The sequence below is a fragment of the Mustelus asterias genome, chromosome 2 (assembly GCF_964213995.1).
Source record: "Mustelus asterias chromosome 2, sMusAst1.hap1.1, whole genome shotgun sequence".
Taxonomy (NCBI): domain Eukaryota; kingdom Metazoa; phylum Chordata; class Chondrichthyes; order Carcharhiniformes; family Triakidae; genus Mustelus; species Mustelus asterias.
In genome coordinates, this window is record NC_135802.1 from 77,758,218 (window position 1) to 77,781,397 (window position 23,180).

The 23,180-nt window shown below is 46.9% G+C and overlaps 1 protein-coding gene across 1 annotated transcript in view; it reads right to left on the bottom strand.

Annotated features, from left to right (window-relative positions):
• The window catches only part of calcr (calcitonin receptor), a 304,999-nt gene that overhangs the window by 14,080 nt on the left and 267,739 nt on the right, over positions 1–23,180 (bottom strand). The window contains exon 13 of the mRNA XM_078237649.1: positions 11,005–11,071. Coding sequence (XP_078093775.1) covers positions 11,005–11,071 — 67 coding nt within the window. The remainder of the gene's footprint in view (positions 1–11,004; positions 11,072–23,180) is intronic.

Consider the following 23,180-nt stretch of genomic DNA (forward strand, 5'->3'; position numbering starts at 1 on the left):
ATAAGCGGAATGGATCTAAAGTTAAAGTTCATGAATAGTTTCTGACTGAAAAATGTCTACACACTCATCAAACTTGTATTAAATGTTTTCAAAGTTAATAATTAACACCAACACATGAATAAAATTAAAATTTTGTTCCAAGCACTTCATTGCTTTGCAAATATTTGAAACTCATTTAGACATAGGTCAGAGTTTTACACTAAGTGGAGGGATGATGTTGGCAGAAGCAGAACTGGGTGCTGTGCGTAATGCTGCCAGTCCTATGGTCCCATTGCGATTAAGCATGAGGCACCCATAAATGGTCAAATAGCAGAACTGCGAGAAAATTGGAGGCCCAGGGTGGAGACGGTGAAGAGAGCATGACCTGACAACAGAGCAGTTGCTATGGAGCAAATCAGACAGATTAAAGGGCTGCTGGTAGTACACAACAGGGTAACAGAGGAGAGCAGTGAGCAATGCAGGCAAATTGAATAAAAACTGTTGTAGACATAGGGGCTACCACAACCCTTGCCAACTACAGTTCTCTGAGGCACTCACTGTGATTGCTGACTCTCTTCATTTCCTCACACACTGTTACAGATTGTTATAGGGTAATGACTGCTTCATTGGCACAATGGCAGACACACAGTCATAGAGCCCACACAATTTGATGATGACTCCCTCCTCCAAGCTGTGACCAAGATGGGAAGGTGAGACATCTCCACCTAACCAGGAAAGCCTGGATGGAGGTCGCAGAGCAGGTCAGCAGTCCTGGGGACATTTGTCGGATCTGGATGTAAAAGGCTGAATGACCTTCACTCTTGCTACAGTGTGTGAGAACCCAAATTCTCAATGTGGGTGAACAAATATAGGAGGGTCTGCATGTGATGTGCAAGGGAGGTGTTAGTCAGCAGTTTGGACAAGTGCCCCGCAATGACACTAATGGAGTATTGACACCCCAGCAGGCTTTCAGCATGGGACATCGAGGGAGGGGGTGAAGCTAACATAGCAAGAGATGTATGAACCAATGTGGAGGAGTGAAACGCCAGAGTATTTTGGGGATGTTCCTTGTATCCTCTACCGTGCAGAGCAATGTAAAATATCTGTTCAATTCATTTATCATCTTCTTGTTTTCAATTATTAATTCCCATAATTGAGTAAGTGGAACAGAACAGCAGACCACTCAGATTAACACATCAAACAAGCAACTGTGATGGCCCATCAGTCTTCACGATAGAGGATACAAGTAACAGCCCCGAAATATTTGTAAATCAGGAAATGGACGGGAGGGAAGAACTCAGTAAAATTACAATCACCAGGGAAATGGTATTGAGCAAATTGGTGGAACAGCGGGCTGACAAATCCCTGGGTCCGGATGGACTAGAAGAAGTGGCTCGTGAGATAGTTGATGCTTTAGTTTTTCCATTAGATTGGAAAATAGTGAATTTATTGAAAAAGGGAGGGAGACAGAAAGCAGTAACCTAGAGGCCAGTTAGCTTAACATCTGAAAATGTAAGGAGCTATGATTGAAGATATTAAAGTTTTAAAGTTTATTTGTTAGTGTCACAACTAGGCTTACATTAACACTGCAATGAAATGAAGTTACTGTGAAAATCCATTGGTTGCCACACTCCAGTGCCTGTTCAGGTACATTGAAGGAGAATTTAGCATGGCCAATGCACCTAACCAGCACGTCTTTTAGACTGTGGGAGGAAACCAGTGCGCCCGGAGGAAACCCACACAGACATGAGAAGAATATGCAGACTCCGCATAGACAGTGACTCAAGCTGGGAACCCCAGAACCTGGGTCCCTCACGCAGTGAGACAGCAGTGCTAACCATTGTGTCACCATTCCACCCACTGATAATGCAGGACACTTCGAAAATTTCAAGATAATCAGGCAGAGTCAACATGGTTTTGTGAAAGGGAAATCATGTTTAATCAATTTATTGAAATTTTTTGAAGTAACATGTGCTGTGGATAAAGGAGAACCAGTAGATGTACTGTATTTAGATTTGTAGAAGGCATTTGATAAGAATCTCCATCAAAGGTTTTGCTGAAAATCTGTTCTGGGACCCTTGCTGTTTGTCATTTTCATAAATGACCTGGATGAGGAAGTGGAGGGATAGGTTGGTAAGTTTGCCGACGACACGAAGGTTGGTGGGGTTGTGGATAGTCTGGAGGGATGTCAGAAGTTACAGAGGGACATAGATGGGATGCAAGACTGGGTGGAGAAGTGGCAGATGGACTTCAACCCAGATAAATGCGCAGTGGTCCATTTTGGCAGGTCAAATGGGATGAAGGAGTACAATATAAAGGGAAAGACTCTTAGTACTGTGGAGGATCAGAAGGACCTTGGAGTCCGGGTCCATAGGACTCTAAAATCGGCCCCGCAGGTGGAGGAGGTGGTTAAGAAGGCGTATGGTGTGCTGGCCTTTATCAATCGCGGGATTGAGTTTAGGAGTCCAGGGATAATGATGCAGCTATATCAGACCCTCGTCAGACCCCACTTGGAGTACTGTGCTCAGTTCTGGTCGCCTCATTACAGGATGTGGAAAAGATTGAAAGGGTGCAGAGGAGATTTACAAGGATGTTGCCTGGATTGAGTGGCGTGCCTTATGAGGATAGGCTGAGGGAGCTCGGTCTTTTCTCCTTGGAGAGACGTAGGATGAGAGGAGATCTAATAGAGGTATATAAGATGTTGAGAGGCATAGATCGGGTGGACTCTCAGAGGCTTTTTCCCAGGGTGGAAATGGCTGCTACGAGAGGACACAGGTTTAAGGTGCTGGGGTGTAGGTACAGGGGAAATGTTAGGGGGAAGTTTTTCACACAGAGGGTGGTGGGCGAGTGGAATCGGCTGCCGTCAATAGTGGTGGAGGCAAACTCAATAGGGTCTTTTAAGAGACTCCTGGATGAGTACATGGGACTTTATAGGATGGAGGGTTATAGGTAGGCCTAAAAAGTAGGGATATGTTCGGCACAACTTGTGGGCCGAAGGGCCTGTTTTGTGCTGTAGTTTTCTATGTTTCTAAAATAAGAGCTCATGGTGTATGGGTAACATATTGGCATGGATAGAAGATTGGCTAGCTAACAGGAAGCAGAGATTAGAGACAAATGGATAATTTTCTGGTTGGCAAGATGTAATGAGTGGTGCAAACAGGGATCAGAGCTGGGGCTTCAACCTTTTACAATTTATATCAATGACCTGGATGAAGGGACTGAAGGTTGCTAAGTTTGCTGATGACACAAAGAGAAGTAGGAAAGTAAGTTGCGAAAAGGACATAAGAAGGCTACAAAGGGATTATAGATAGGTTAAATGAGTGGGAAAAGACCTAACAAATGGAGAACAATGTGAAAATATGAAATAGTCCATTTTGGCAGGAACAATAAAAAAGGAACTTATTTTCTAAGTGATGAGATGTAAAGGGATATAGGTCCTATTGCATCAATCTCAAAAGGTTAGCATGCAGGTACAGCAAGTAATTAGGAAAGCTAATAGAATGTTATTGGTTATTGTGAAGGGAATTGAATACAGAAATAGGGAGGTTAAGTGTCAATTATAAAGGGAATTGGTGAGACCACATCTGGAGTACTGTGTACAGTATTGGTCTCCTTATTTAAGGAAGGATGTAAATTGTTGGATGCAGTTCAGCGAAAGTTGGCAAGCTAATACCTGGAATGGGCTGGTTGTCTTGTGAGGAAAAGTTGGACAGGCTAGATTTGCATTGGCTAGAGTTTAGGAGAGTAAGGGTTAACTTGACTGAAACACAATGGGCAGGATTTTCCGGCCACGCTCGCCCCAAAACCGGAAAATCCTCCCCGAGGTCAATGGACCTTTCCATTATCCGTCCCTCGCCCGCTCCGATTCCTGTAGTGGGTGGAACGGGAAAATTCACCCCATAAGATCCCGAGGGGAATTAACAGGGTGGATGTGAAGAGGATGTTTCCTCTTGTGGGAGACTCTAGAACCAGGGATCAGTGTTTAAAAATAAGGAGTCGCCTGACTAGCTTGGAAGTGCAAGAACATGGTCTAAAAAAATCCAAACTATTAGATTGAGGTAAAGTAGCAGAGCCAGCAGTGAAGTGAATGAAGCTTGATAAAGCAATACTGCAATTTATTGTAAAGACGCCACCATATATAATTGGGCAATTAGATTCAAAAGGATGCAGCAAGTTTGGAAAGCAATCTGATGAACTATATTGATGGCCTTATCTGGCAGCAGATCCTCTTTTCAAATATTTGTACAGACTTGTTCAACAACCAACACAATTAGGATCAACTGGATTAAAATAGCACAGAAATTAGATTTTAATCTGGATTAATAGCTTGATATGGAGATAGAATGAAGCAGCAGAATCCTAACCAACATCCTTCCTTCTGAACATATTTTTTCTATTATAGTGTAATTCAGGAAAAGTTTAGCTCACCCACAGTAGAATCTGAACTGAGATTATGGCCGGAACTTTCCAGCTGCTCAAACTGGTGGGATCTTCTGGTCCCACTGATGATGCACCCCCGCCATGGGTTTCTCGGCGGCGTGGGGTGGACTCAATAGCAATTCCCAATGACATTGGTGGGACCAGAAGATCCTGCTGCTAGCCTTTGGCGCACTTTTCCTGCTGTGAGAAACACACTGCGGGGAGGTCAGAGAATCCCACCTTATTTGTATATGCTGACATTTGAAAATCAAAAAGTTTCAGAATTGGGAAAGACAGAAGGCAAAATTCCTTTTACTGAAAATGGGAGAAGAGCAATAATATGTAATTAAACTACAGGAACATGTAGCTTGGCAGCATGCAATCTCTAATAATCTTGTTTCACCAGTGAGTCATTAGTAGTGGGAAAAATGAAGCCTATTTTCATCAGAAAGGTAATTTTGGCCTTTGCCTAATTAAAATATAAAGATAAGTCACCGTATCACAGGAAGGAAATGATCGCCACTGAGGGGGTAGAGTAGAGATTTACATGGGTATTGCCAGGGACAGAGAACTTTAGCTCTGAGGAAAGATTGGATAGACTAAGGTTATTAATTTTGGACAGAGAAGGCTGGGGGGAAATTTAGATGAGGTTTATAAAATTATGAGAGGTCTTGATAGAGCAGAAAGGAGAAACCTACTTCCAGAAAGGTAACTAACTGGAGGCATAGATATAAAGAATTTGGTTGAAGGAGTAAAGGGACTTGAGGTGTCACTTACAGGTGACAAGCAATAACCGTCTCCAATAAGATAGAATCTAGCAATTCCACCTTGATATTCAAAGACATTACCATTGCTGAATCCCCAATATCAATGTCCTGGGGGTTACCATTGACCAGAAATTAACTGAACCAGCTATATAAATACGTAGCTGGAAGAGCAGACCGAAGTCTTGGAATTCAGCAGCAAGGAGCTCATCTCCGGACTCCCTCGTGCCCGCCCATCATGTACGAGGCATAGTTTGTAATGAAGTATTCTCCACTTGCCTCAACAAGTGCAGCTCTAACATCATTGCTGTATCCAGGACAAGTAAAAAATGCTGGAAAAATTCGATCTACTGCCTTAAACATTCACTCCCTTTACCACCATTATATTGTAACCACTGTGTACCACAGAATAAAGGGTTAACTCTAATAAGAATCCACTAAGCATGTGCAAAAGAAGCTAAGTCACAGTGATGTCAGTCATAACCTCATCAGATATAGGAGCAGAATTAGACCATACAACCCATCGAGTCTGCTCCGCCATTCAATCATGGCTAATATGCTTCTCATCCCCATTTTCCTTCAACCCATTACCAATTAAAAATCTGTCTAACCTCTCCTGTCCCAGCATCCACCACACTTTGGATTAGCGAATTCCAGAGATTCACAACCCTTTGGGAGAAGTAGTTTCTCCTCAACTCTGTTTTAAATTTGGTCCCCTTACCCTAAGACTGTGACCTCTTGTCCTGTAATGCCCCACAAGAGGAAGCATCCGCTCCACATCTACTGTGACTCATGAACGAGGACACCCAGATCCCTCTGCACTGGAGCACTCCGAAGTCTCTCCCCATTTAGATAATAAGTCACCTTCCCATTTTTCCAACCAAAATACATGACCTCATACTTATCCATGTAAACTCCATCTGCCTAACCTATCTATATCCATTTGTAATCCTCTTTTTTCGCCATTGCAATTTACTGTCCCAGCTATTTTTGTGTTATCTGCAAATTTGGCTGTCGAGCCTTCTATCCCTGTATCCAAGTCGTTAATATAATGAGAATGTCTGAGTAACATCTCAGAGGGCAGCTTGCTCTATATGTTAGTCTTAGTTAACCTGTGTAAATAATTAGCATCTAAATAAATGATTCTTGAACAAAAACCATTACCTCCAGCGAGATTGTTTCTAGGTTATTAAGCTAACGAATCCTGAGACAAACCCATCATATCAGATGTATCATCTACAAGATGCACTGAGTAACTTGTCAAGGCTACCTCAACAGGACTTTTCAAACTTGCACCCTTTACCACCTAGGAGGACAAGGGTAATGGATACATAGGAACCCCACGACTAAATTCCCCTCCAAGTCGCTCACTATCCTGACTTGGAAATACATCTCCTTTCCTTCGTCATTGCTGGGACAAATCCTGGAACTCCCTATCCAACAGCACTGTAGGAGTTCTTTCACATTATGGACCATCTCAATGGTTGAAAAAGGCAGCTCACCACCAATTTCTTAATGATAAGGGTTCGGCAGTAAATGCCTGTCAGTGACACCCAAATCCCATGAATGAATCAAGCAGATTGACAACACAGAAAAATGAGAGGGGTCAAGAAAGGCGGACGAGAAGTACAGTTGGGCATCATCAGTGTGCATGTGGAACTTGGCCTCATCTCTGCAATTTATGGTGGCAAAGGAAAGATAGGAAAGATGTACGGGCCAGAGGTAGATCTCTGAGGAATGAAAAGGGTATTGAAATATGAAGAGAAGACATTGCTAAAGATGATTCAGCTATGACTGGATAGGTAAGGGTGGACAAGGTGAAGGCAGTCCCACCCATCTGGAAATTGGAACCGTTTGAGTAGGATGACGTGGTTGTGTCAAAGGGTAAAGAGAGTTGAGAAGAATTACAAAGAACAAAGAACAGTACAGCACAGGAAACAGGCCCTTCGGCCCTCTAAACCTGTGCCGCTCCTTGGTCCAACTAGACCAATCGTTTGTATCCCTCCATTCCTAGGCTGCTCATGTGACTATCCAGGTAAGTCTTAAACGATGTCAGCGTGTCTGCCTCCACCACCCTACTTGGCAGCGCATTCCAGGCCCCCACCACCCTCTGTGTAAAAAATATCCTCTAATACCTGAGTTATACTTCGCCCCTCTCACCTTGAGCCCGTGACCCCTCGTGATCGTCACTTCTGATCTGGCAAAAAGCTTCCCACCGTTCACCCTATCTAGCCCCTTCATAATCTTGTACACCTCTATTAGATCTCCCCTCATTCTCCGTCTTTCCAGGGAGAACAACCCCAGTTTACCCAATCTCTCCTCATAGCTAAGACCCTCCATACCAGGCAACATCCTGGTAAACCTTCCCTGCACTCTCTCTAATGCCTCCACGTCCTTCTGGTAGTGCGGCGACCAGAACTGGACGCAGTACTCCAAATGTGGCCTAACCAGCGTTCTATACAGCTGCATCATCAGACTCCAGCTTTTATACTCTATACCCTGTCCTATAAAGGCAAGCATACCATATGCCTTCTTCACCACCTTCTCCACCTGTTGGGAGGATAGTGTCAATTGAGGCTTTCCGAAGGGCAATTGGATCATTATCTGGAAAGAAACCAGGTTACAGGAAAATGGCAGGGAAATGGCGCTAGGAAAATTACTGCTTTCGAGGGCCAGCGCAGACACTTGGGAGAAATGTTTTTTTCTGTGTTATAACCATTCTATGATTCTAATTGAATTTAGCAGCCTATCTGCAGCCTTCTAATGGGATTTTCAGAATGTGCATGAGGTCAAATGCTCTGATGGACAGACTATTTCACAGCTCATCATTCCAGAATCCTTTGTTTCATGCTGTCTCTGAAGTAGATATTCTAAAATGTCCATTGTGTTTTTAAAATATTCATGTTATCCACTAAGAATCAGCTGAGGCCATCCAAGTTCATGTAACACAAAATCACTATAGTCAGCACATAAGGCCCTTTTAAGTTTAGGTTAAGTTCTAACACAGATTCCAAAGGGGCAAATGAGTCAAATCTGAGTTTCTGGCAGTGAGCTTCACCTACTGGCAACTCACAGAGAGAAATTCAAGTGCACAATGCTCATCATTTTCCATGTAAAGACTGGAAAACTTTTGGAACCGAATGCTTGCATTTCTGACAGATGCTGCCAGTGAGTAAATATTCATGCCAGTCGTGCAAACTTGGAAATGATCCTTGTTATACTAACATGATGCACTTTCTAAAATATATTGCAACGTTTATGGGCGGAAGCCACAAAGTTTTAAAAGGACTTTTAAAAAAAAGTATACTTGTTGTGGGAAATATAAAAGACTACAACTTCCTTTAAGTGGGAAATATAAAGCACCACAACATGGTTTATTGAATTAGCTGGACTGGAAGTGCTATCAATATCGATAATGCATTTTATCAAAGGATTCCTTTATTTATTTTCAATTTGAAATAGTAGTCCGATTGTAAAAATATCACAGATATTTAAGGGAACAGATAAATTGGCGCAGTCAATGTATGGTACTTCTGTGAACTCCACCATAACTTAGTGAGAATCAGCCTAAATGGACAGAAGCTAGGCTGGGATCTGATAATTCTTTGTGCCTGATGGTCACATAAGCTATTGTGGCAGAACCTCTGCCCCTTCCAAACAGAGCCATCGGTGTAGGCAGAGATGGTGCGAGGGGTAGAGTCTCTTTAAATTGGTCAGAAAACCCCGACACCGTTGTCAAGTCTTGCCAGCCTAATGCCAATGGTCGACACCACAGATGCGCTCTTAGTGGCAGAGATACCCGGAATTAGTACTTAAATGAAGAGACCTCTCCTTCACCTGAGTGGAGTTAGCAGCAGATCATCTTGGCACTTAGTCGGGGTTGTACCACACCATTGATTTGTAAGGCCAAAAACGATTTAAAAACTACATAACTCTGGCTCAAGATCTACTTGTAGCAACTATGGAGCTATTAATATTGACTTTTATTTATTAATGTAATTATACAGCAATGTCAATAACATACTGATCTGCAGTTTGTGGTCAGTGCTGAAAGGCTACTGACCTTGAAATTTCAATGCTGATTTCCTCCATTCGAACACAACTTTGCAACTGGTGACATATTTTGGGCTTGATTTTATGGGACTCCAGAGCAGGATGACAAGCGGGCGGGGGGGAGGTGGGGTGTAAAATTGGGCAACATACCAAGGGCACCGTTTGTGGCCCCTACCTAACTGCTCCTCATCCAATTCCCAATTTTAGTTCTACACACAGTGGGGAAATATTGGGAGATCCAGTCCAGTACAGACCTCAATTCGGCCAATTAATTGCTGCATAAGGGCCTCCGCCCTCCACTACTGGAATTTTACCCATTGGGGAGGGAGACTGGTGCCAAGTATCCAGCCTGCCATGTTTTACTGGACAGGCTGGTGACAGGCAATGGGGTGCCACACTTCTGCACCCTTTCTACCCATTGGAGGGTACCCCAATGTGTTTCACCTCCAAACTGCCCTGTCCACCCCAACCCCTCACCCCAGTCACCATGGCCTGTTAACATGGCGAGACCCCAGACTTAGCTTGGATTGCACCTTCAAGAACTGCATGCCTCCTTGTGGAGCTACTGCAGTCCCAGCAGTGAGGTTTGGAGGATCTGCTGGGTTCAGAGAGCTGCCTAGCCATTTGATTGGCCATCACTTCTTGGAGGTAGGACTTCCTTCAAGATTGTGGGTGCAGCAGGTCCACCTCAATCCAATTAAGGCTGGAATTCTCCGGTTGGTTAGGCACTGCTGGCGCTACCGGCAAGGATGGAGAATCTGGCGCTCAGCCAAATATTCATTCACTGCAGCGGGACAGGAGAATCCCAGCTGCCAGCGAGGTCGGAGAATTTGCCCTAAGATCTTGATGGCTGTTAGATGGCTGTGAGTAATCTGGTCAAGTGAGGGTGGGCTGTTTTGAACATTTATGGCAGAGGTGGTGGGGTGGGGCAGGAGTGAGTGGGTGTGGATGGCAAAGATATCACCCCAGTTTAAAATGGAACATCGCAACAAAGCAAGCAGCAGGCAAGCTGATCAGACTCACCGACTAAAGAATTCTTACAGATTGCAAAACAGGAAGTAAAGATTCAGGATTAAAATTCACGTTTAAGGACATTTTATAGAAAGTGAAATAAAACTTGGGCACACACACGGGATTAAGGTAGAGGTTGAAATATCATAAATATACTTAAAATATGATGTTTAAAATTATGGAACCTTTAAGTGTTCTTATGACCACACTTACATGCCAGAAACCTCCGACCTCATCTACGGCTGGGATTCTCCGATGCCGCTGAAATGAATGAGGTTTTGGCTGGAGTGTCAAATTCTCTGTTCTCACTGGCAGCTGGGTGACCACAGACGAGATCGGAGAATCCCACCCATGATATTAGAGTTTTCAGAGTCAGAAGGATTATTCATCAGTAGTTATGGCAGAATATTAAAAGCTCAGTTGCATCTCATTCAACAAAGCTTGCCAATTTCAATGGTTATTACAGTGCAAGTAACATGTAAAAAGCTGTAATTTTTATCAAATCACCGATTCAGGGGAGCAAAGATTGGAATTGACCACTCTGCAGAGGAACATGGATATCCCTGACAACAACTTGTGTGTGAACACCAGAGGCTGTTGTCACTTTGACTCAGGAATGCACCGATAGTTTCACCACCATTATGAATCACAAACCATGGGTTATTAATGTGTTAAAAGATGAAGTGCTTCCTGTAAACTGTTCATAATAGTAGCTCAGTAAAATACTAGCACATTTGGCCACATAACCGGGCATTAGCTGTTCAGCTGAAATCCTTACCAAGAGAGCTGCAACAATTGGAGCATGTACTATGTAAAGCAGATGTGTTTCGACGCTTATCCAGCAACTGCAAGAAATGTAAATGCAAATATGAAACACACAAAAACAGTTATACAATTACATTCACATCTAAATAAAATAATTCTTCAAAATTCTGATTTTAGTGATCCTTTGTGACAACACCAATGCAACACATTGCATTGTGTCCACTCACGCAATACTCCCTCACTTCATAATAGCTCATCAGCAAATGTTATTTTTAAACAGGCTGATTCCAACTTTAAGATATTAGTCTTCATTTTGATTTCATTCAGCAACCCAATGTGATGGGGTTGCCTCAGTTCTTTGGTCTCCCTGTCAGAAAGTTGAGGGATCAAGTCCCACTTCAGGACCTGTGCACTTTTGCAGGGTCGTTTGATTTGATTTGATTTGCTGATGTGATTTGATTTGATTTATTATTGCCAAATGTATTCGTATATAGTGAAAAGTATTGTTTCTTGTGCGCTATACAGACAAAGCATACCGTTCATAGAGAAGGAGAGGGTGCAGAATGCAGTGTTACAGTTATAGCATTGTGAGAAAGTTTAAAAGAGTAAGAATACAGTTTTACAAGCATAGAACAAGAGTAAAAGTTAGAATTAGATGGTGTGCTGGGCACAGCTTGCAAGAAGTCGCCTCACTCCAGCACCATCTTGAATAATCGTAATACCAGGTGAGGTTGGATTGGCCACCTATTATGTATGCTGCCCTATTTTCTTTTCCAATGATTTAATTGTTTAATGTTGCTGTTGCCCCATCATAGAGTCATAGAATCCTACAGTGCAGAAGGAGGCCATTCGGCCCATCTAGTCTGCACCGACCACAATCCCACCCAGTTTCTATCCCCACACATTTACCCTAGCTAGTCCCCCTGACACTACGGGGCAATTTAGCACGGCCAATCCACCCAACCCACACATCTTTGCACCATGGGAGGAAACTGGAGCACCTGGAGGAAACCCACGCAGACATGGGGAGAATGTACAAACTCCACATAGACAGTGATCTAAGCCGGGAATCGAACCTGGATCCCTGGCACTGTGAGGCAGCAGTGCTAACCATTGTGCCATCATGCCACCATGCCACCGCCAAAACAATAGTATGTCAGGCAATGTGGATCTAATGGTAGTGGCAGAGAAGTTAAGTTGGAAAAAAAGGCTTAAATCAAAACCAAATAAATTGATGTGTGAACACCAGAGATTGCTTTCATTTTTAGTCAGTAATGATGGAGTGCACTGACAGTTTCACCACCATTATGAACCCCAAACTATGGGTTATTAATGTGTTAAAAGATGAAGTGCTTCCTGTAAACTGTTCATAATAGCAGCTCAGTAAAATAATAGCACCATTGGCCACACAGCTGGGTATTAGCTGTTCAGCTGAAATCCTTACTGAGAAAATTTGAAAGGGACAATCACAAAGAACAAACTCTAAATCAAAATGGTGAAAATAAAATTGCTGTAAACTCTCACTAGAAGGTCAGTCAATGCAGTTTGAAACAATACGACATTGTAATTTGTAAAGCAGCAAAAACCTGCTGCCAAATGTATATGATAATGAGATTTGTGCCATTGAGCAATGATAGTTTCATGTATTCCCAACACATGTCCATTGAAACATTTGGAGACAACATAAACCAAAGTTTAATGACACAGTGCCAAGTGGGAGTGGAATAGCGGGGGCGATTCTCCCATCCCGCTGCGTTGATTTTGTAGCGTCGACGGATCCATGCTGAAAATCAGCGTCGCGGCGATTTGCATTCGTTAACATACCTTAGCATGTCATTAGCGGGTCTGCAACTAGAATCTCCACCCTTGCTAGCATTTCCCCTCTCTCTGGCGTGACGTCACACTGGTGGGGTTTACAACTACGATATAAAAGTCAAGACCTGGCGGGAATAAGGAGGTATGTTTTATGGGGCTGCAGCCTCCAGACTGCAGGGAGGTTGGAGGCAGGGCCAGGGAAATTTCTGCTTGGTGTGAGGAATGCCTAGGGATGTTCCGTGTCATCTCTGTGGGTTGGGATGGGGTCCTTTACTGAGTGCTGGTCAGGCTGCTGTCCACAGCCACTGGGCTGTTCCATTGTTCTGGCTGTGGGGTGTGGTGAGGGATTGGACTGAGTGCTGGGGTTTTAGGGAAGTGGGTGGGACGGGGGTGGGAAGTGCACCATGTGCTGTTTGAGGGCTGATCAGTTCAAGTAGCAAGTGCTCCAAGCAGGGGTGCTCAGATTAACACAGACACTCATACTGCTTATACTCTGCAGTGAATGGGAACCCATCTTGTGATAATTAGGAGTTTGTCCCTGTCCCGTGTCCCTGACCTGCAACACATGCCTGGAAGAGAATGCTGTAGTTGCACTCATGGCAATGGCTTAAGGAGCGCAATGGCCATGCCCACACACCGACCTGTATGCTCTCCCTGCCTGCCATGTTCACGATGCCAATGGCTGGCAACCTAATCAAGTGACTCATGGCACCACAGATTGTGTTGTGTTGCCAGCATCCACAAGTGGGAGTACTGGACCCAGGGAGGGGGCAGGGGGGAGGGGTGGTGCTGGAGTAGATGCAAGCAATGACATGAATCTACCAATCTCTCGCTCTCTAACCCCCACCGTGCAGAATGGATTTCGGTCTTATTGATCTAGAGATGGCTACAGGGTGGCCATCACAGGAGGGTGAGGTGCCTCAGAAGGTGGAGGGTGTAGGGAGGCCACTCGAGGAGTTGCTAGTGGCAGGCCCTCAGGAAGGAGGGTAGGGGCCTCCTGTGATGCCCATGAAGTGGGAGAGCAATCTCCTGAAAGGGTGGGCCAGGAGAAGGAGGATGCAGAGGCAAAGTGGTACTGGACCAGGAGGTCATTTGAGGGCCTATCGGAGGCCATGTGCCGTTGCCGGCTCAGACTAACCAAGGACACGGTCGAGCACTTGTGTGAGGTACTCGCACACCTGGCACCTCAGGGAGCGGAGGCCACCTTCTCCCAGTAGAAGTAAAGGTGACGGTGGCATTTAACTTCTATGCAACAGGGTCGTTTCAGGCACCTGGTAGCGACCTCTGTAGAATCTTGCAGGCCTCAATCCATAGATGCGTTCGTCAGGTCACAGATGCCTTGTACGCCCGGGCAGGACATTACATCAATTTTGATGTTGGACAGGGTCAGCAGGAGGCCCGGGCTGCAGGCTTCGCCACCATTGCCAGGATGCCCATGTTCAGGGGGCAGTGGATAGGACACACATCACCCTGCAGTCCTTGCACGGCGAGGGGCAACCTTTCATTAACAGGAAGGGGTTCCACTCCCTGAATGTTCAAATTGTACGTGACCATCAGACGAACTTCATGCAGATCTGTGCATGTCACCAGGGAGTGTCCATGACAGCTATGCTCTGAGGCGGTCGGACATCCCTGAGCTCTTCGCAGAGCCTGACTTCCAAAAACACCACAATACGTTAATGGGCCTGGGCTGGCAGTGGATCCACGCCCCGTTGCCTGTGATGCCCTTGGCGGGCATCCCCTAGAGGGCCGAGACCTGGAGGGCCCTGGCCGAGTTGTGGATGACACTGATGTTTCTGTGCCACCCTGTTCATCCAGTTGGCCCTGAGATGCCCCATGTGAGGAAGGGGACAATTGGAAGGTCTTGGGACGTCTGGAGTCTCCTAGGTGGCAGGCCCTGGCATGGGCTCTAGCCCTTCCTCCTTCCTCAGGGTGCCCATAGGCCCTGGGAACACTCCAGGGGATAGCAGGGTAGCAGGACTGAGCTTCAGAAGTTCCAGCGTCACCTGGCTCTGCCAGTCCTGGAGGCTCAGATGCGTCCGCCCATGGTCTGTGATCCCTCAGCCCTGGCCCTCTGAGACTGGGCCAGGCTCCGGAGTTCCTCCGTTACAGCGTTATGTGAGTGAGCCAGGCTCTGGAGCCCCTCAGCATTAGCCCTGTGAGACGAGGCTAAGTTGTCGAGGCTCACAGCCACGGCCTACTATGTCTCCAGAATCCCAGCAAGAGTCCCCGCCATGGCCAGCAGTGTCTCCAACATACCCCCGACACCCGTGGTCACAGACCGATGTGCCTCAAAAATGCCGGTGACACCCTTGGCTGTGGCCTGCTATGTCTCTGCCCTGGTCCGCTGTGTCTCCAGGATGGCCTGGACCCTGTCACCCATGAGGACCGACCCCTGAGCCAGACTTTCCTCTGCGGTCACCACCCTTGCAGTATTGGCGTGGGTCTCACACTGTGTCAGCACCGCCTCCTGCAACAACACTCTATTTGACTCCCCTAAACAGCCTTGCAGTCGCAGCATGGTTGCTGACAGCCCTTCCACAACTCCCCGGGCTTCCTGATGTATCTCCACCAGCCTTGGGAGGAACAAAACCAGAGGCCCGGCATCTGGCTTGGGGACAGCTGAATCCTCGCCTCCAGTAGACTTTTGTGTGCCCGAGCCCTCGGATGTGCCATCTGTACCCAATGTGCATCAGCAGCTGAGATCTGCTCACCATTGACCCAGAAGCCTCAGCACTAACATGGCCCACTGTCGTGATAGTCTCTGCCTTGGTGGGTTGTGTGGTAGACGCCTGTGTCGATTCACTGATCCTCGGAGGATTCTTCAGGGCCTCCCTCCGAGATGTCGTCCAAGATGCCCAGGGGTGTTGGTTCAGGAGCAGCAGCGGGGGCAGTGACACCAGAAGGGCCTGGTGCATCAGGGTCCAGCAATGTAACAAAGAACACACATTAGGGGAAGGGAGGGAAAGTAGCCCTCACACCTTCAAAGAAGGTTTATGAATAGGGTTCAGCTCATGCTCACCTGTATGCCGAACGCCGGCCTGGCTGTCAGTCACCATTCTAGGCACGTCACCCCCACTGCCAGCTCCAGGACTTGCTGCTCACAACCGGTCAGCAGCCGCAGCTCAGGAACACCCCCACCAGTCTTTTCCCTCTCACGGCGGTTATGTGCGGTTTTTTCCCAAGGGGGATGGAAAGCATGATGTATGGAAGGGCATGGGGTGCAATGTGTGTCAGGGTTGGGGAGCTCGTTTCGGGAAAATGGGTCCTCACTTGGGGGTGCTGATTGGAGGGTGCCACAGGGGCTGGAAGCAGTACTGGGTGGGGATGGGTGGGGGTGGGTGCAGTTGGTGGCTGCCCTTGAGGTGTCTGGGGATGGTTTGACATTGTAAACACAGCACATGTACAGGTTTCAGAATGGGTTGCGCACTCACCCTTGCTGCCCGAAGAAAGTTGTTCATTTTCTTGCGGTACTGTTCTCCGGACCGAGGGGTCAGAGTCCTGGCATTCACAGCAGATGCCACTACCTCCCATAATGTGCTTGCTGTGCAACCCCTTGGACGATGGCCCTGAATGGGGTACAGCAGCTGGCGCCTCTCCTCCACTGCGTCCAGCAGGCGGGCCTGGTCGCTGTCAGGAAATCTGGGACCACATTTCTTGGGGGCCATCTTCCTGGTGTGACTGGCTGTGTGTCCATTATTGCAGCTTATATACACCTCTGGCTTGTTAAGGGAGTCTAGTTGCAGTCAGTTTGGAGCAGTTATGGACCCGTTAGATAGATTTCATGGTGAATAATGCACAGGCAACCTGGTTTTAATGGAGGGTGAGCCATCTCCAAAGGTGCTGATTGGGTGAACTCAACAAGGTACTGAGTCCAAGGGGGGTGATGCTCAAGGCCCTCACTCAACGAGGGGGAATGCTTGCAGGTAGGGGTCTGCATGGTAGCACAATGCTCTGTGTGTGAAGGGGGGATGGTGTGGGGGGATGAAGAGGCCCAACGAGGCCAGCGCTCTCCAGGTCAGTGGGGTATGTGGAGGCCGGGAGGCCAGTGATGTCTGGGTCAGTGGGTGATGGGGAGACCAGCGATGTCTGGGTCAGTGGGGGATGGGGAGACCAGCGATGTCTGGGTCAGTGGGGGATGGGGAGACCAGCGATGTCTGGGTCAGTGGGGGATGGGGAGACCAGCGATGTCTGGGTCAGTGGGGGGATGGGGAGACCAGCGATGTCTGGGTCAGTGGGGGATGGGGAGACCAGCGATGTCTGGGTCAGTGGGGGATGGGGAGACCAGCGATGTTTGGGTCAGTGGGGGGATGGGGAGACCAGCGATGTCTGGGTCAGTGGGGGATGGGGAGACCAGCGATGTCTGGGTCAGTGGGGGATGGGGAGGCCAGCGATGTCTGGGTCAGTGGGGGATGGGGAGGCCAGCGATGTTCTTATGTGGGGGAAGGGGGGCTGAGAGGCCAGCAATGGCTGTTGAGGCCAGCGGTTTCTATGCTGGGGAGAGCTGTTTACCGATCTCCCAGAGATTGGGGCCTGCTCAGCACGCTGATTTCAGCCTCCTCAGCAGGAATAGGCCCCGCTCACAGATTTTCCGTGAGATGGCCCTCTGCAGTGCACAGACTGTGGGAGATTCATTTTCAAACTCCTGCTGAAAATAACAGCGTGATTTACTCCAGTTTTTACGTGAATTTAACACTGAGACTTTTTTTGGGAGAATCGCCCCCATCATCCCTGAATAAGGAATGAAAATATGCCAATTTACTGAGGTACTGCTAAATAGCATCAACACGATGCAATTTAGGTTAATGTTATTAATGAGTGCCCAGTTGTAGCAACTCTTGTTTCTCATATGATAATGTGTTTCCGACTGTGTACACAAGCATGTAACATAACAACGGTAATTAAAAAGGCTTGTTATAACAGGCTTATGACTTGCTATGCCAGGGGAATGTTCCTGTCACGTTCGAGAGTCTAAGTTTATTTTCTCGAGAAACATTGTCCAATTTCCAACTTCAGTTTTTGCTCTAAAGTTATTGATCTTGCTGTTGCCTCGTCCCAAATCCATGTCCACCTTTCCTGCAACTCCAAGGGCAGGAGTTTTTGTCCCCAGCTGGAGGCAGAAAAGGAAGGGGGCAGGTGTGAAATTTGTGCATCGACCTGTGTTCAGTTTGCGAGCTCCATCCCCTCTGCAGACCATAGGGGCGATTTCTCCCATCGTGACCCTCAGCTTTTCTGGTGGGTCAGGGTGGGAGATGCGCGTTGCCGGCCTTGTTCCGGGATTTGCGCATATGTCAGGAATGCATGCACATCTCCCAGAGCCAGAGAACAATCAGAGACCAGACCACGCTGGAAACCGGCGGGAAGACAGGTAAGTGATTTGAATCTTTTTTTAATATGTTTTAAATGTATTTTAAGTGTTGTTATCGGGAACTTTCCGTTCCTGATTGAATCTCCCACCCCGCCAGGAGTACTTCATTCCGGCGGGACTTAGAGTAGCTCCCCACGTTCGGGGAACTAGCAGGAGACACCGGCGAAATGAAGGGGTGGGCAATCGGGGCCCCCCAGGGGGTCGGGCGGTGGAAGGGTGGTGCCCTCTAGGCATGGGCACCCTGGCAATGTCAACCTGCCCAAGGAGCAAAGTGCCCATGCCCAGGGGACACCTTGGCACTGCCCACCGGGCATCGGGCAGTGCCAATAGGGCAGGGCCTATTATGGGTGGGGCCAAGGGGCAATCGGTGGGGGTGGGGAATCCCACTGCCACTCTGCATGGCAGAGGGAGGGCAGAGGTTGGGACGGGCTGGGGGTGGGGGTGGTCTGCCGGGGGGGGGGGATCCTGCCTCCAGGGGGGGCCTGACCCCGGGGGGATCAGCGGGGAGGGCTCTGCCAAGGTAAGGGGGTGGGGGGATCATCACTGTTTCGGGGGGGGGGGTGGGGGGGGTGCTGGGCTGAACATCAGGGTGGGGGGGGGGTTCAGGGCTGGCCTGGGAATTGTGGTCGGGGCCGCGATTGGGCCGTGGGGGGAGATGGAGGGACAGCACTGCAGGGGTCCTGGGCTGGCCAGCAAACGGGGAGTCTGACAGATTGGGGCCATTGCGCATGCGCAGAGTTCCAGAACTGTCAAACTCTGGTGTGAATAGGCCCCGCCCCCAGGGTTTATAATGAGATTCATGACTAGGACCTCTGCAGTCCACAGAATGGGGAGATTCGAGTGTGAAATTGAAGTGAGAAAACAGTCGTGATCTGGAACAGTTTTCTCACCAATTCAGCACTTATGGGAGAATCGCCCCCCCATATTTCTGGAGGCAGGAGGGGTAAGGCAACAGAATGATCCACCTACAGGCAGCTGATTGCCAAATGAAGGAAGTAAAGGCCTTATTGATACTTACTGAAACAGGCCAACCAAGCCTGTGTTCAGCCGCAGCCACAAAGTGCCCTGTGAAGAGTTTCCCCCCACCCGCCCTACCTTCCTCAGTATAGTGGCTTGGTTACAAAGTCTTTTTCTTCTCTTTTTTTTACTGTAAATTTGAAGCGTTGGATGGAGACACTAACGGGCCCAAAGAATACCATCCCGGGCCGGCTAATCATATTGACATGCTCATTTCAATGCAGATTTCCAGCTAATTATGCTCAAGCTTGGGAGACGCGCGGAGGCCCGGGCACCCAGCGTGAATCCTATGAAACGGCCGCCGCTGATGTCTCCCAGCCCACTGCATTACTCGAGCAGCACAGCGGGCTGGGAGAATCCCAGACAACATCTTGTGTGACCTTGACAAAGGTAAGCAATGCACCCTCATCCATCTTGACCTGTGATGCGGTTGGCAACACTGTCATCCTCGAAAGCCTCTCCATTGATATCCAGTTGGGTGGGACTAAATGCACCTAGTCCCATTCTTATCAATCTAGCTGTCGCCAAAGTATCATTTGTACTGTCTTCTCATCTTGCTCCTGCAACATTAGTTATGGTGTCCCCGAAAGACACCATTTTTCCACTCTTTCTCATCTACCTGCTGTCCCTGGGTGACATCATTCAGAAAGACTACTTGTTTCCACATGTATGCTGATGACACCTAGCTCTACCGCACCACCATTCCTCTCACTTCTTCCACATTTACTAAATTATCACATTTCTTACCTATCATCCAGTACTGGGTGAACAGCAATTTTCTCCAATTAAATATTGGAAAAACTGAAGCCATTTGCTTTGTTCTTCTTTACAAAATCCATCTCGAGCTATTTACTCCATCCCTCACCCTGGAAACTGTCTGAGGCTGAACCATGCATCATAGTTGACCCCGAGATGAGCTTCCAACCAGACGTACCCACCATAAATACGGAAATCCATTTCCACCTCTGGAACTTGCACCAATTCCCATTCATCTATCATTCCTGTGCTCATTGATCTACATTCACTCATGGTCATGCAATATCTTGATTCTAAATTTCCCATCCTTGTTTCAAAATCCCTCCATGGTCTTTCACCTCCCTATCTCTTTAATCTCCTCTCGCTAGCCCCACAACTCTACTGTGCTTATCTCATTCTGGCTCTCTTGCATCCCCAGTTTTAGTCACTCCAAAACTGGTGACAATGCCTTCAGCGGCTTAAGCCCACAGTGTAAGCTCTGGAACTCTCTCCTATAGTTCTCTGCCTTTGTACTTTGTTTTCCTCCTCTAAGTCACTCCCTAAAACCCATTCCTTTTAACATGTGTTTGGTCATCTGGCTTAATATCCTTATGTGGCTCTGTGTCACATTTTGCTTTATAGCACTCTGAAGGGTCTTGGGACAATTTATTATGTCAGTGGTGCTTTATAAATAGAAATTGTTGCTGTTGTACGTATGATGATAACAATTGGCTAGAGAAGAAAGGCAATTAGTTGAATAGTTTTAAGGCCTAATAAATAAAGCTGTTGTTATTTAATAAGTTGTGTGAACAAATGAATGTTCTTTAAAATAATCGCACAGAAGAAAATTGCTGGAATGCCAGAAGCGTAAGTTGATCAACAGCAGAGGGGAGCATAATTCAGTACAAATCCCGATTAACCTAGTTTCTGCTTTATTGGTAAACCCAAAGGAAACTCCATCCAAAGGGGTAGCTGCTTCTTTCCATCTGAATCCCCCAGTATCAACATCCTGGGGGTTACCAATAGCCAGAAACTGAACTGGACTAACCATAGAAATACCAGAGCAGGTCAGAGGCTAGGAGTCCTGCAGTAAGTGACTCACCTCTTGATTCCCCAAAGCCTATTCGCCATCTACAAGGCACAAGTCAGGAATGTGATGAAATATTCTCCACTTGCCTGGATGGGTGCAGCTCCAACAACACTCAGGAAGCTTGACACCATCCAAGGCAAAGCAGCCTGCTTGATTGTCATCCATTCCACAAACAATCACTTCCTCCACCGCCAACGCACAGTGGGTGCCCTGTGTATCATCTACAAGATGCACAGCAGGAACACACCAAGGTTGCTTAGGCAACACTTCCCAAACCCACCAACCTCTACCATCTAGAAGGATAAGGTCAGCAGACACATGGAGCACCTCTTCCTGAAATTTCCCCACCAAATCACTCAGCATCCTGACTTAGAGTCTTAGTCATAGAGGGTTACAGCATGGAAACAGGCTCTTCGGCCCAACTTGTCAATGCCGCCCCTTTTTTTAACCCCCGAAGCTACTCCCAATTGCCCGCGTTTGGCCCATATCTCTCTATACCCATCTTACTCGTGTAACAGTCTAAATGCTTTTTAAAACACAAAATTGTACCCGCCTCTCCTACTAAGTTTGGCAGCTTGTTCCAGATGCTTACCACCCCCTTTGTGAAAAAATTGCCCCTCTGGACACTTTTGTATCTCTCCCCTTAAAACTATGCCCTCTAGTTTTAGACTCCCCTACCTTTGGGAAAAGATATTGACTATCTCGCGGATCTATGCCCTTCATTATCTTATCGACCTCTATAAGGTCACCCCTAAGCCTCCTATGCTCCAGAGAAAAAAGTCCCAGTCTATCCAGCCTCTCCTTATAACTCAAACCATCAAGGCCCGGTAGCATCCTAGTAAATTTTTTCTGCACTCTTTCTCGTATAATAATATCCTTTCTATAATAGGGCGACTAGAACTGTACACAGTATTCCAAGTGTGGCCTCACCAATGTCTTGTACAATTTCAACAAGACGTCCCAACTCCTGTATTCAATGTTCAGACCAATGAAACCAAGCATGCCGAATGCCTTCTTCACCACTCTGTCCACCTGTGACTCCACTTTCAAGGAGCCATGAGCCTGTACCCCTAGATCTCTTTGTTCTATAACTCTCCCCAACTCCCAATCATTAACTGAGTAAGTCCTGCTCTGGTTCGATCTACTAAAATGCATCACCTTGCATTTATCTAAATTGAACTCCATTTGCCATTTGTCAGCGCACTGACCTAATTGATCAAAATCCCATTGCAATCTTAGATAACTTTCTTCACTGTCTGCTATGCCACCAATATTGGTGTCATTTGCAAACTTACTAACCATGACTAAATTCTCATCCAAATCATTAATATAAATGACAAATAACAGTAGACCCAGCACCAATCCCTGAGGCACACCGCTGGTCACAGGCCTCCAGTTTGAAAAACAACCCTCTACAACCACCCTCTGTTTTCTGTCATCAAGCCAATTTTGTATCCATTTGGCTACTTCACCCTGGATCCCGTGAGATTTAACCTTATGCAACAACCTACCATGTGGTACCTTATCAAAGGCCTTGCTAAAGTTCATGTAGACAACATCAACTGCACTGCCCTCATCTACCTTCTTGGTTACCCCTTCATAAAACTCAATCAAATTTGTGAGACATGATTTTCCACTCCCAAAGCCATGTTGACTGTCCCTAATCAGTCCTTGCATCTCTAAATGACTGTAGATCCTGTCTCTCAAAATACCTTCAAACAACTTACCCACTACAGATGTGAGCCTCACTGGCCTGTAGTTCCTAGGCTTTTCCCTACAACCCTTCTTAAACACAGGCACAACATTTGCCACCCTCCAATCTTCAGGCACCTCACCTGTGACTATCGATGACTCAAATATCTCTGCTAGGGGACCCGCAATTTCATCCCTAGCCTCTCACAATGTCCTGGGATACACTTCATCAGGTCCCGGGGATTTATCTGTCTTGGAAATATATCATTGTCGCTGGGTCAAAATCTTGGAACTCCCTCCCAAACAGTACTGTGGGTGTAACTATACCACATTAAATGCAGAAGTTCAAGAAGGCAGCTCATCCCAAAGGCAATCGCGATGGGCAATCAATGCTAGTCTAGCAAGTGAAGCCCATGTCTCATGAATGAATTTTTAAAAAGAGCTGGTGTAAGCCCACAGTAGGACCTGATGA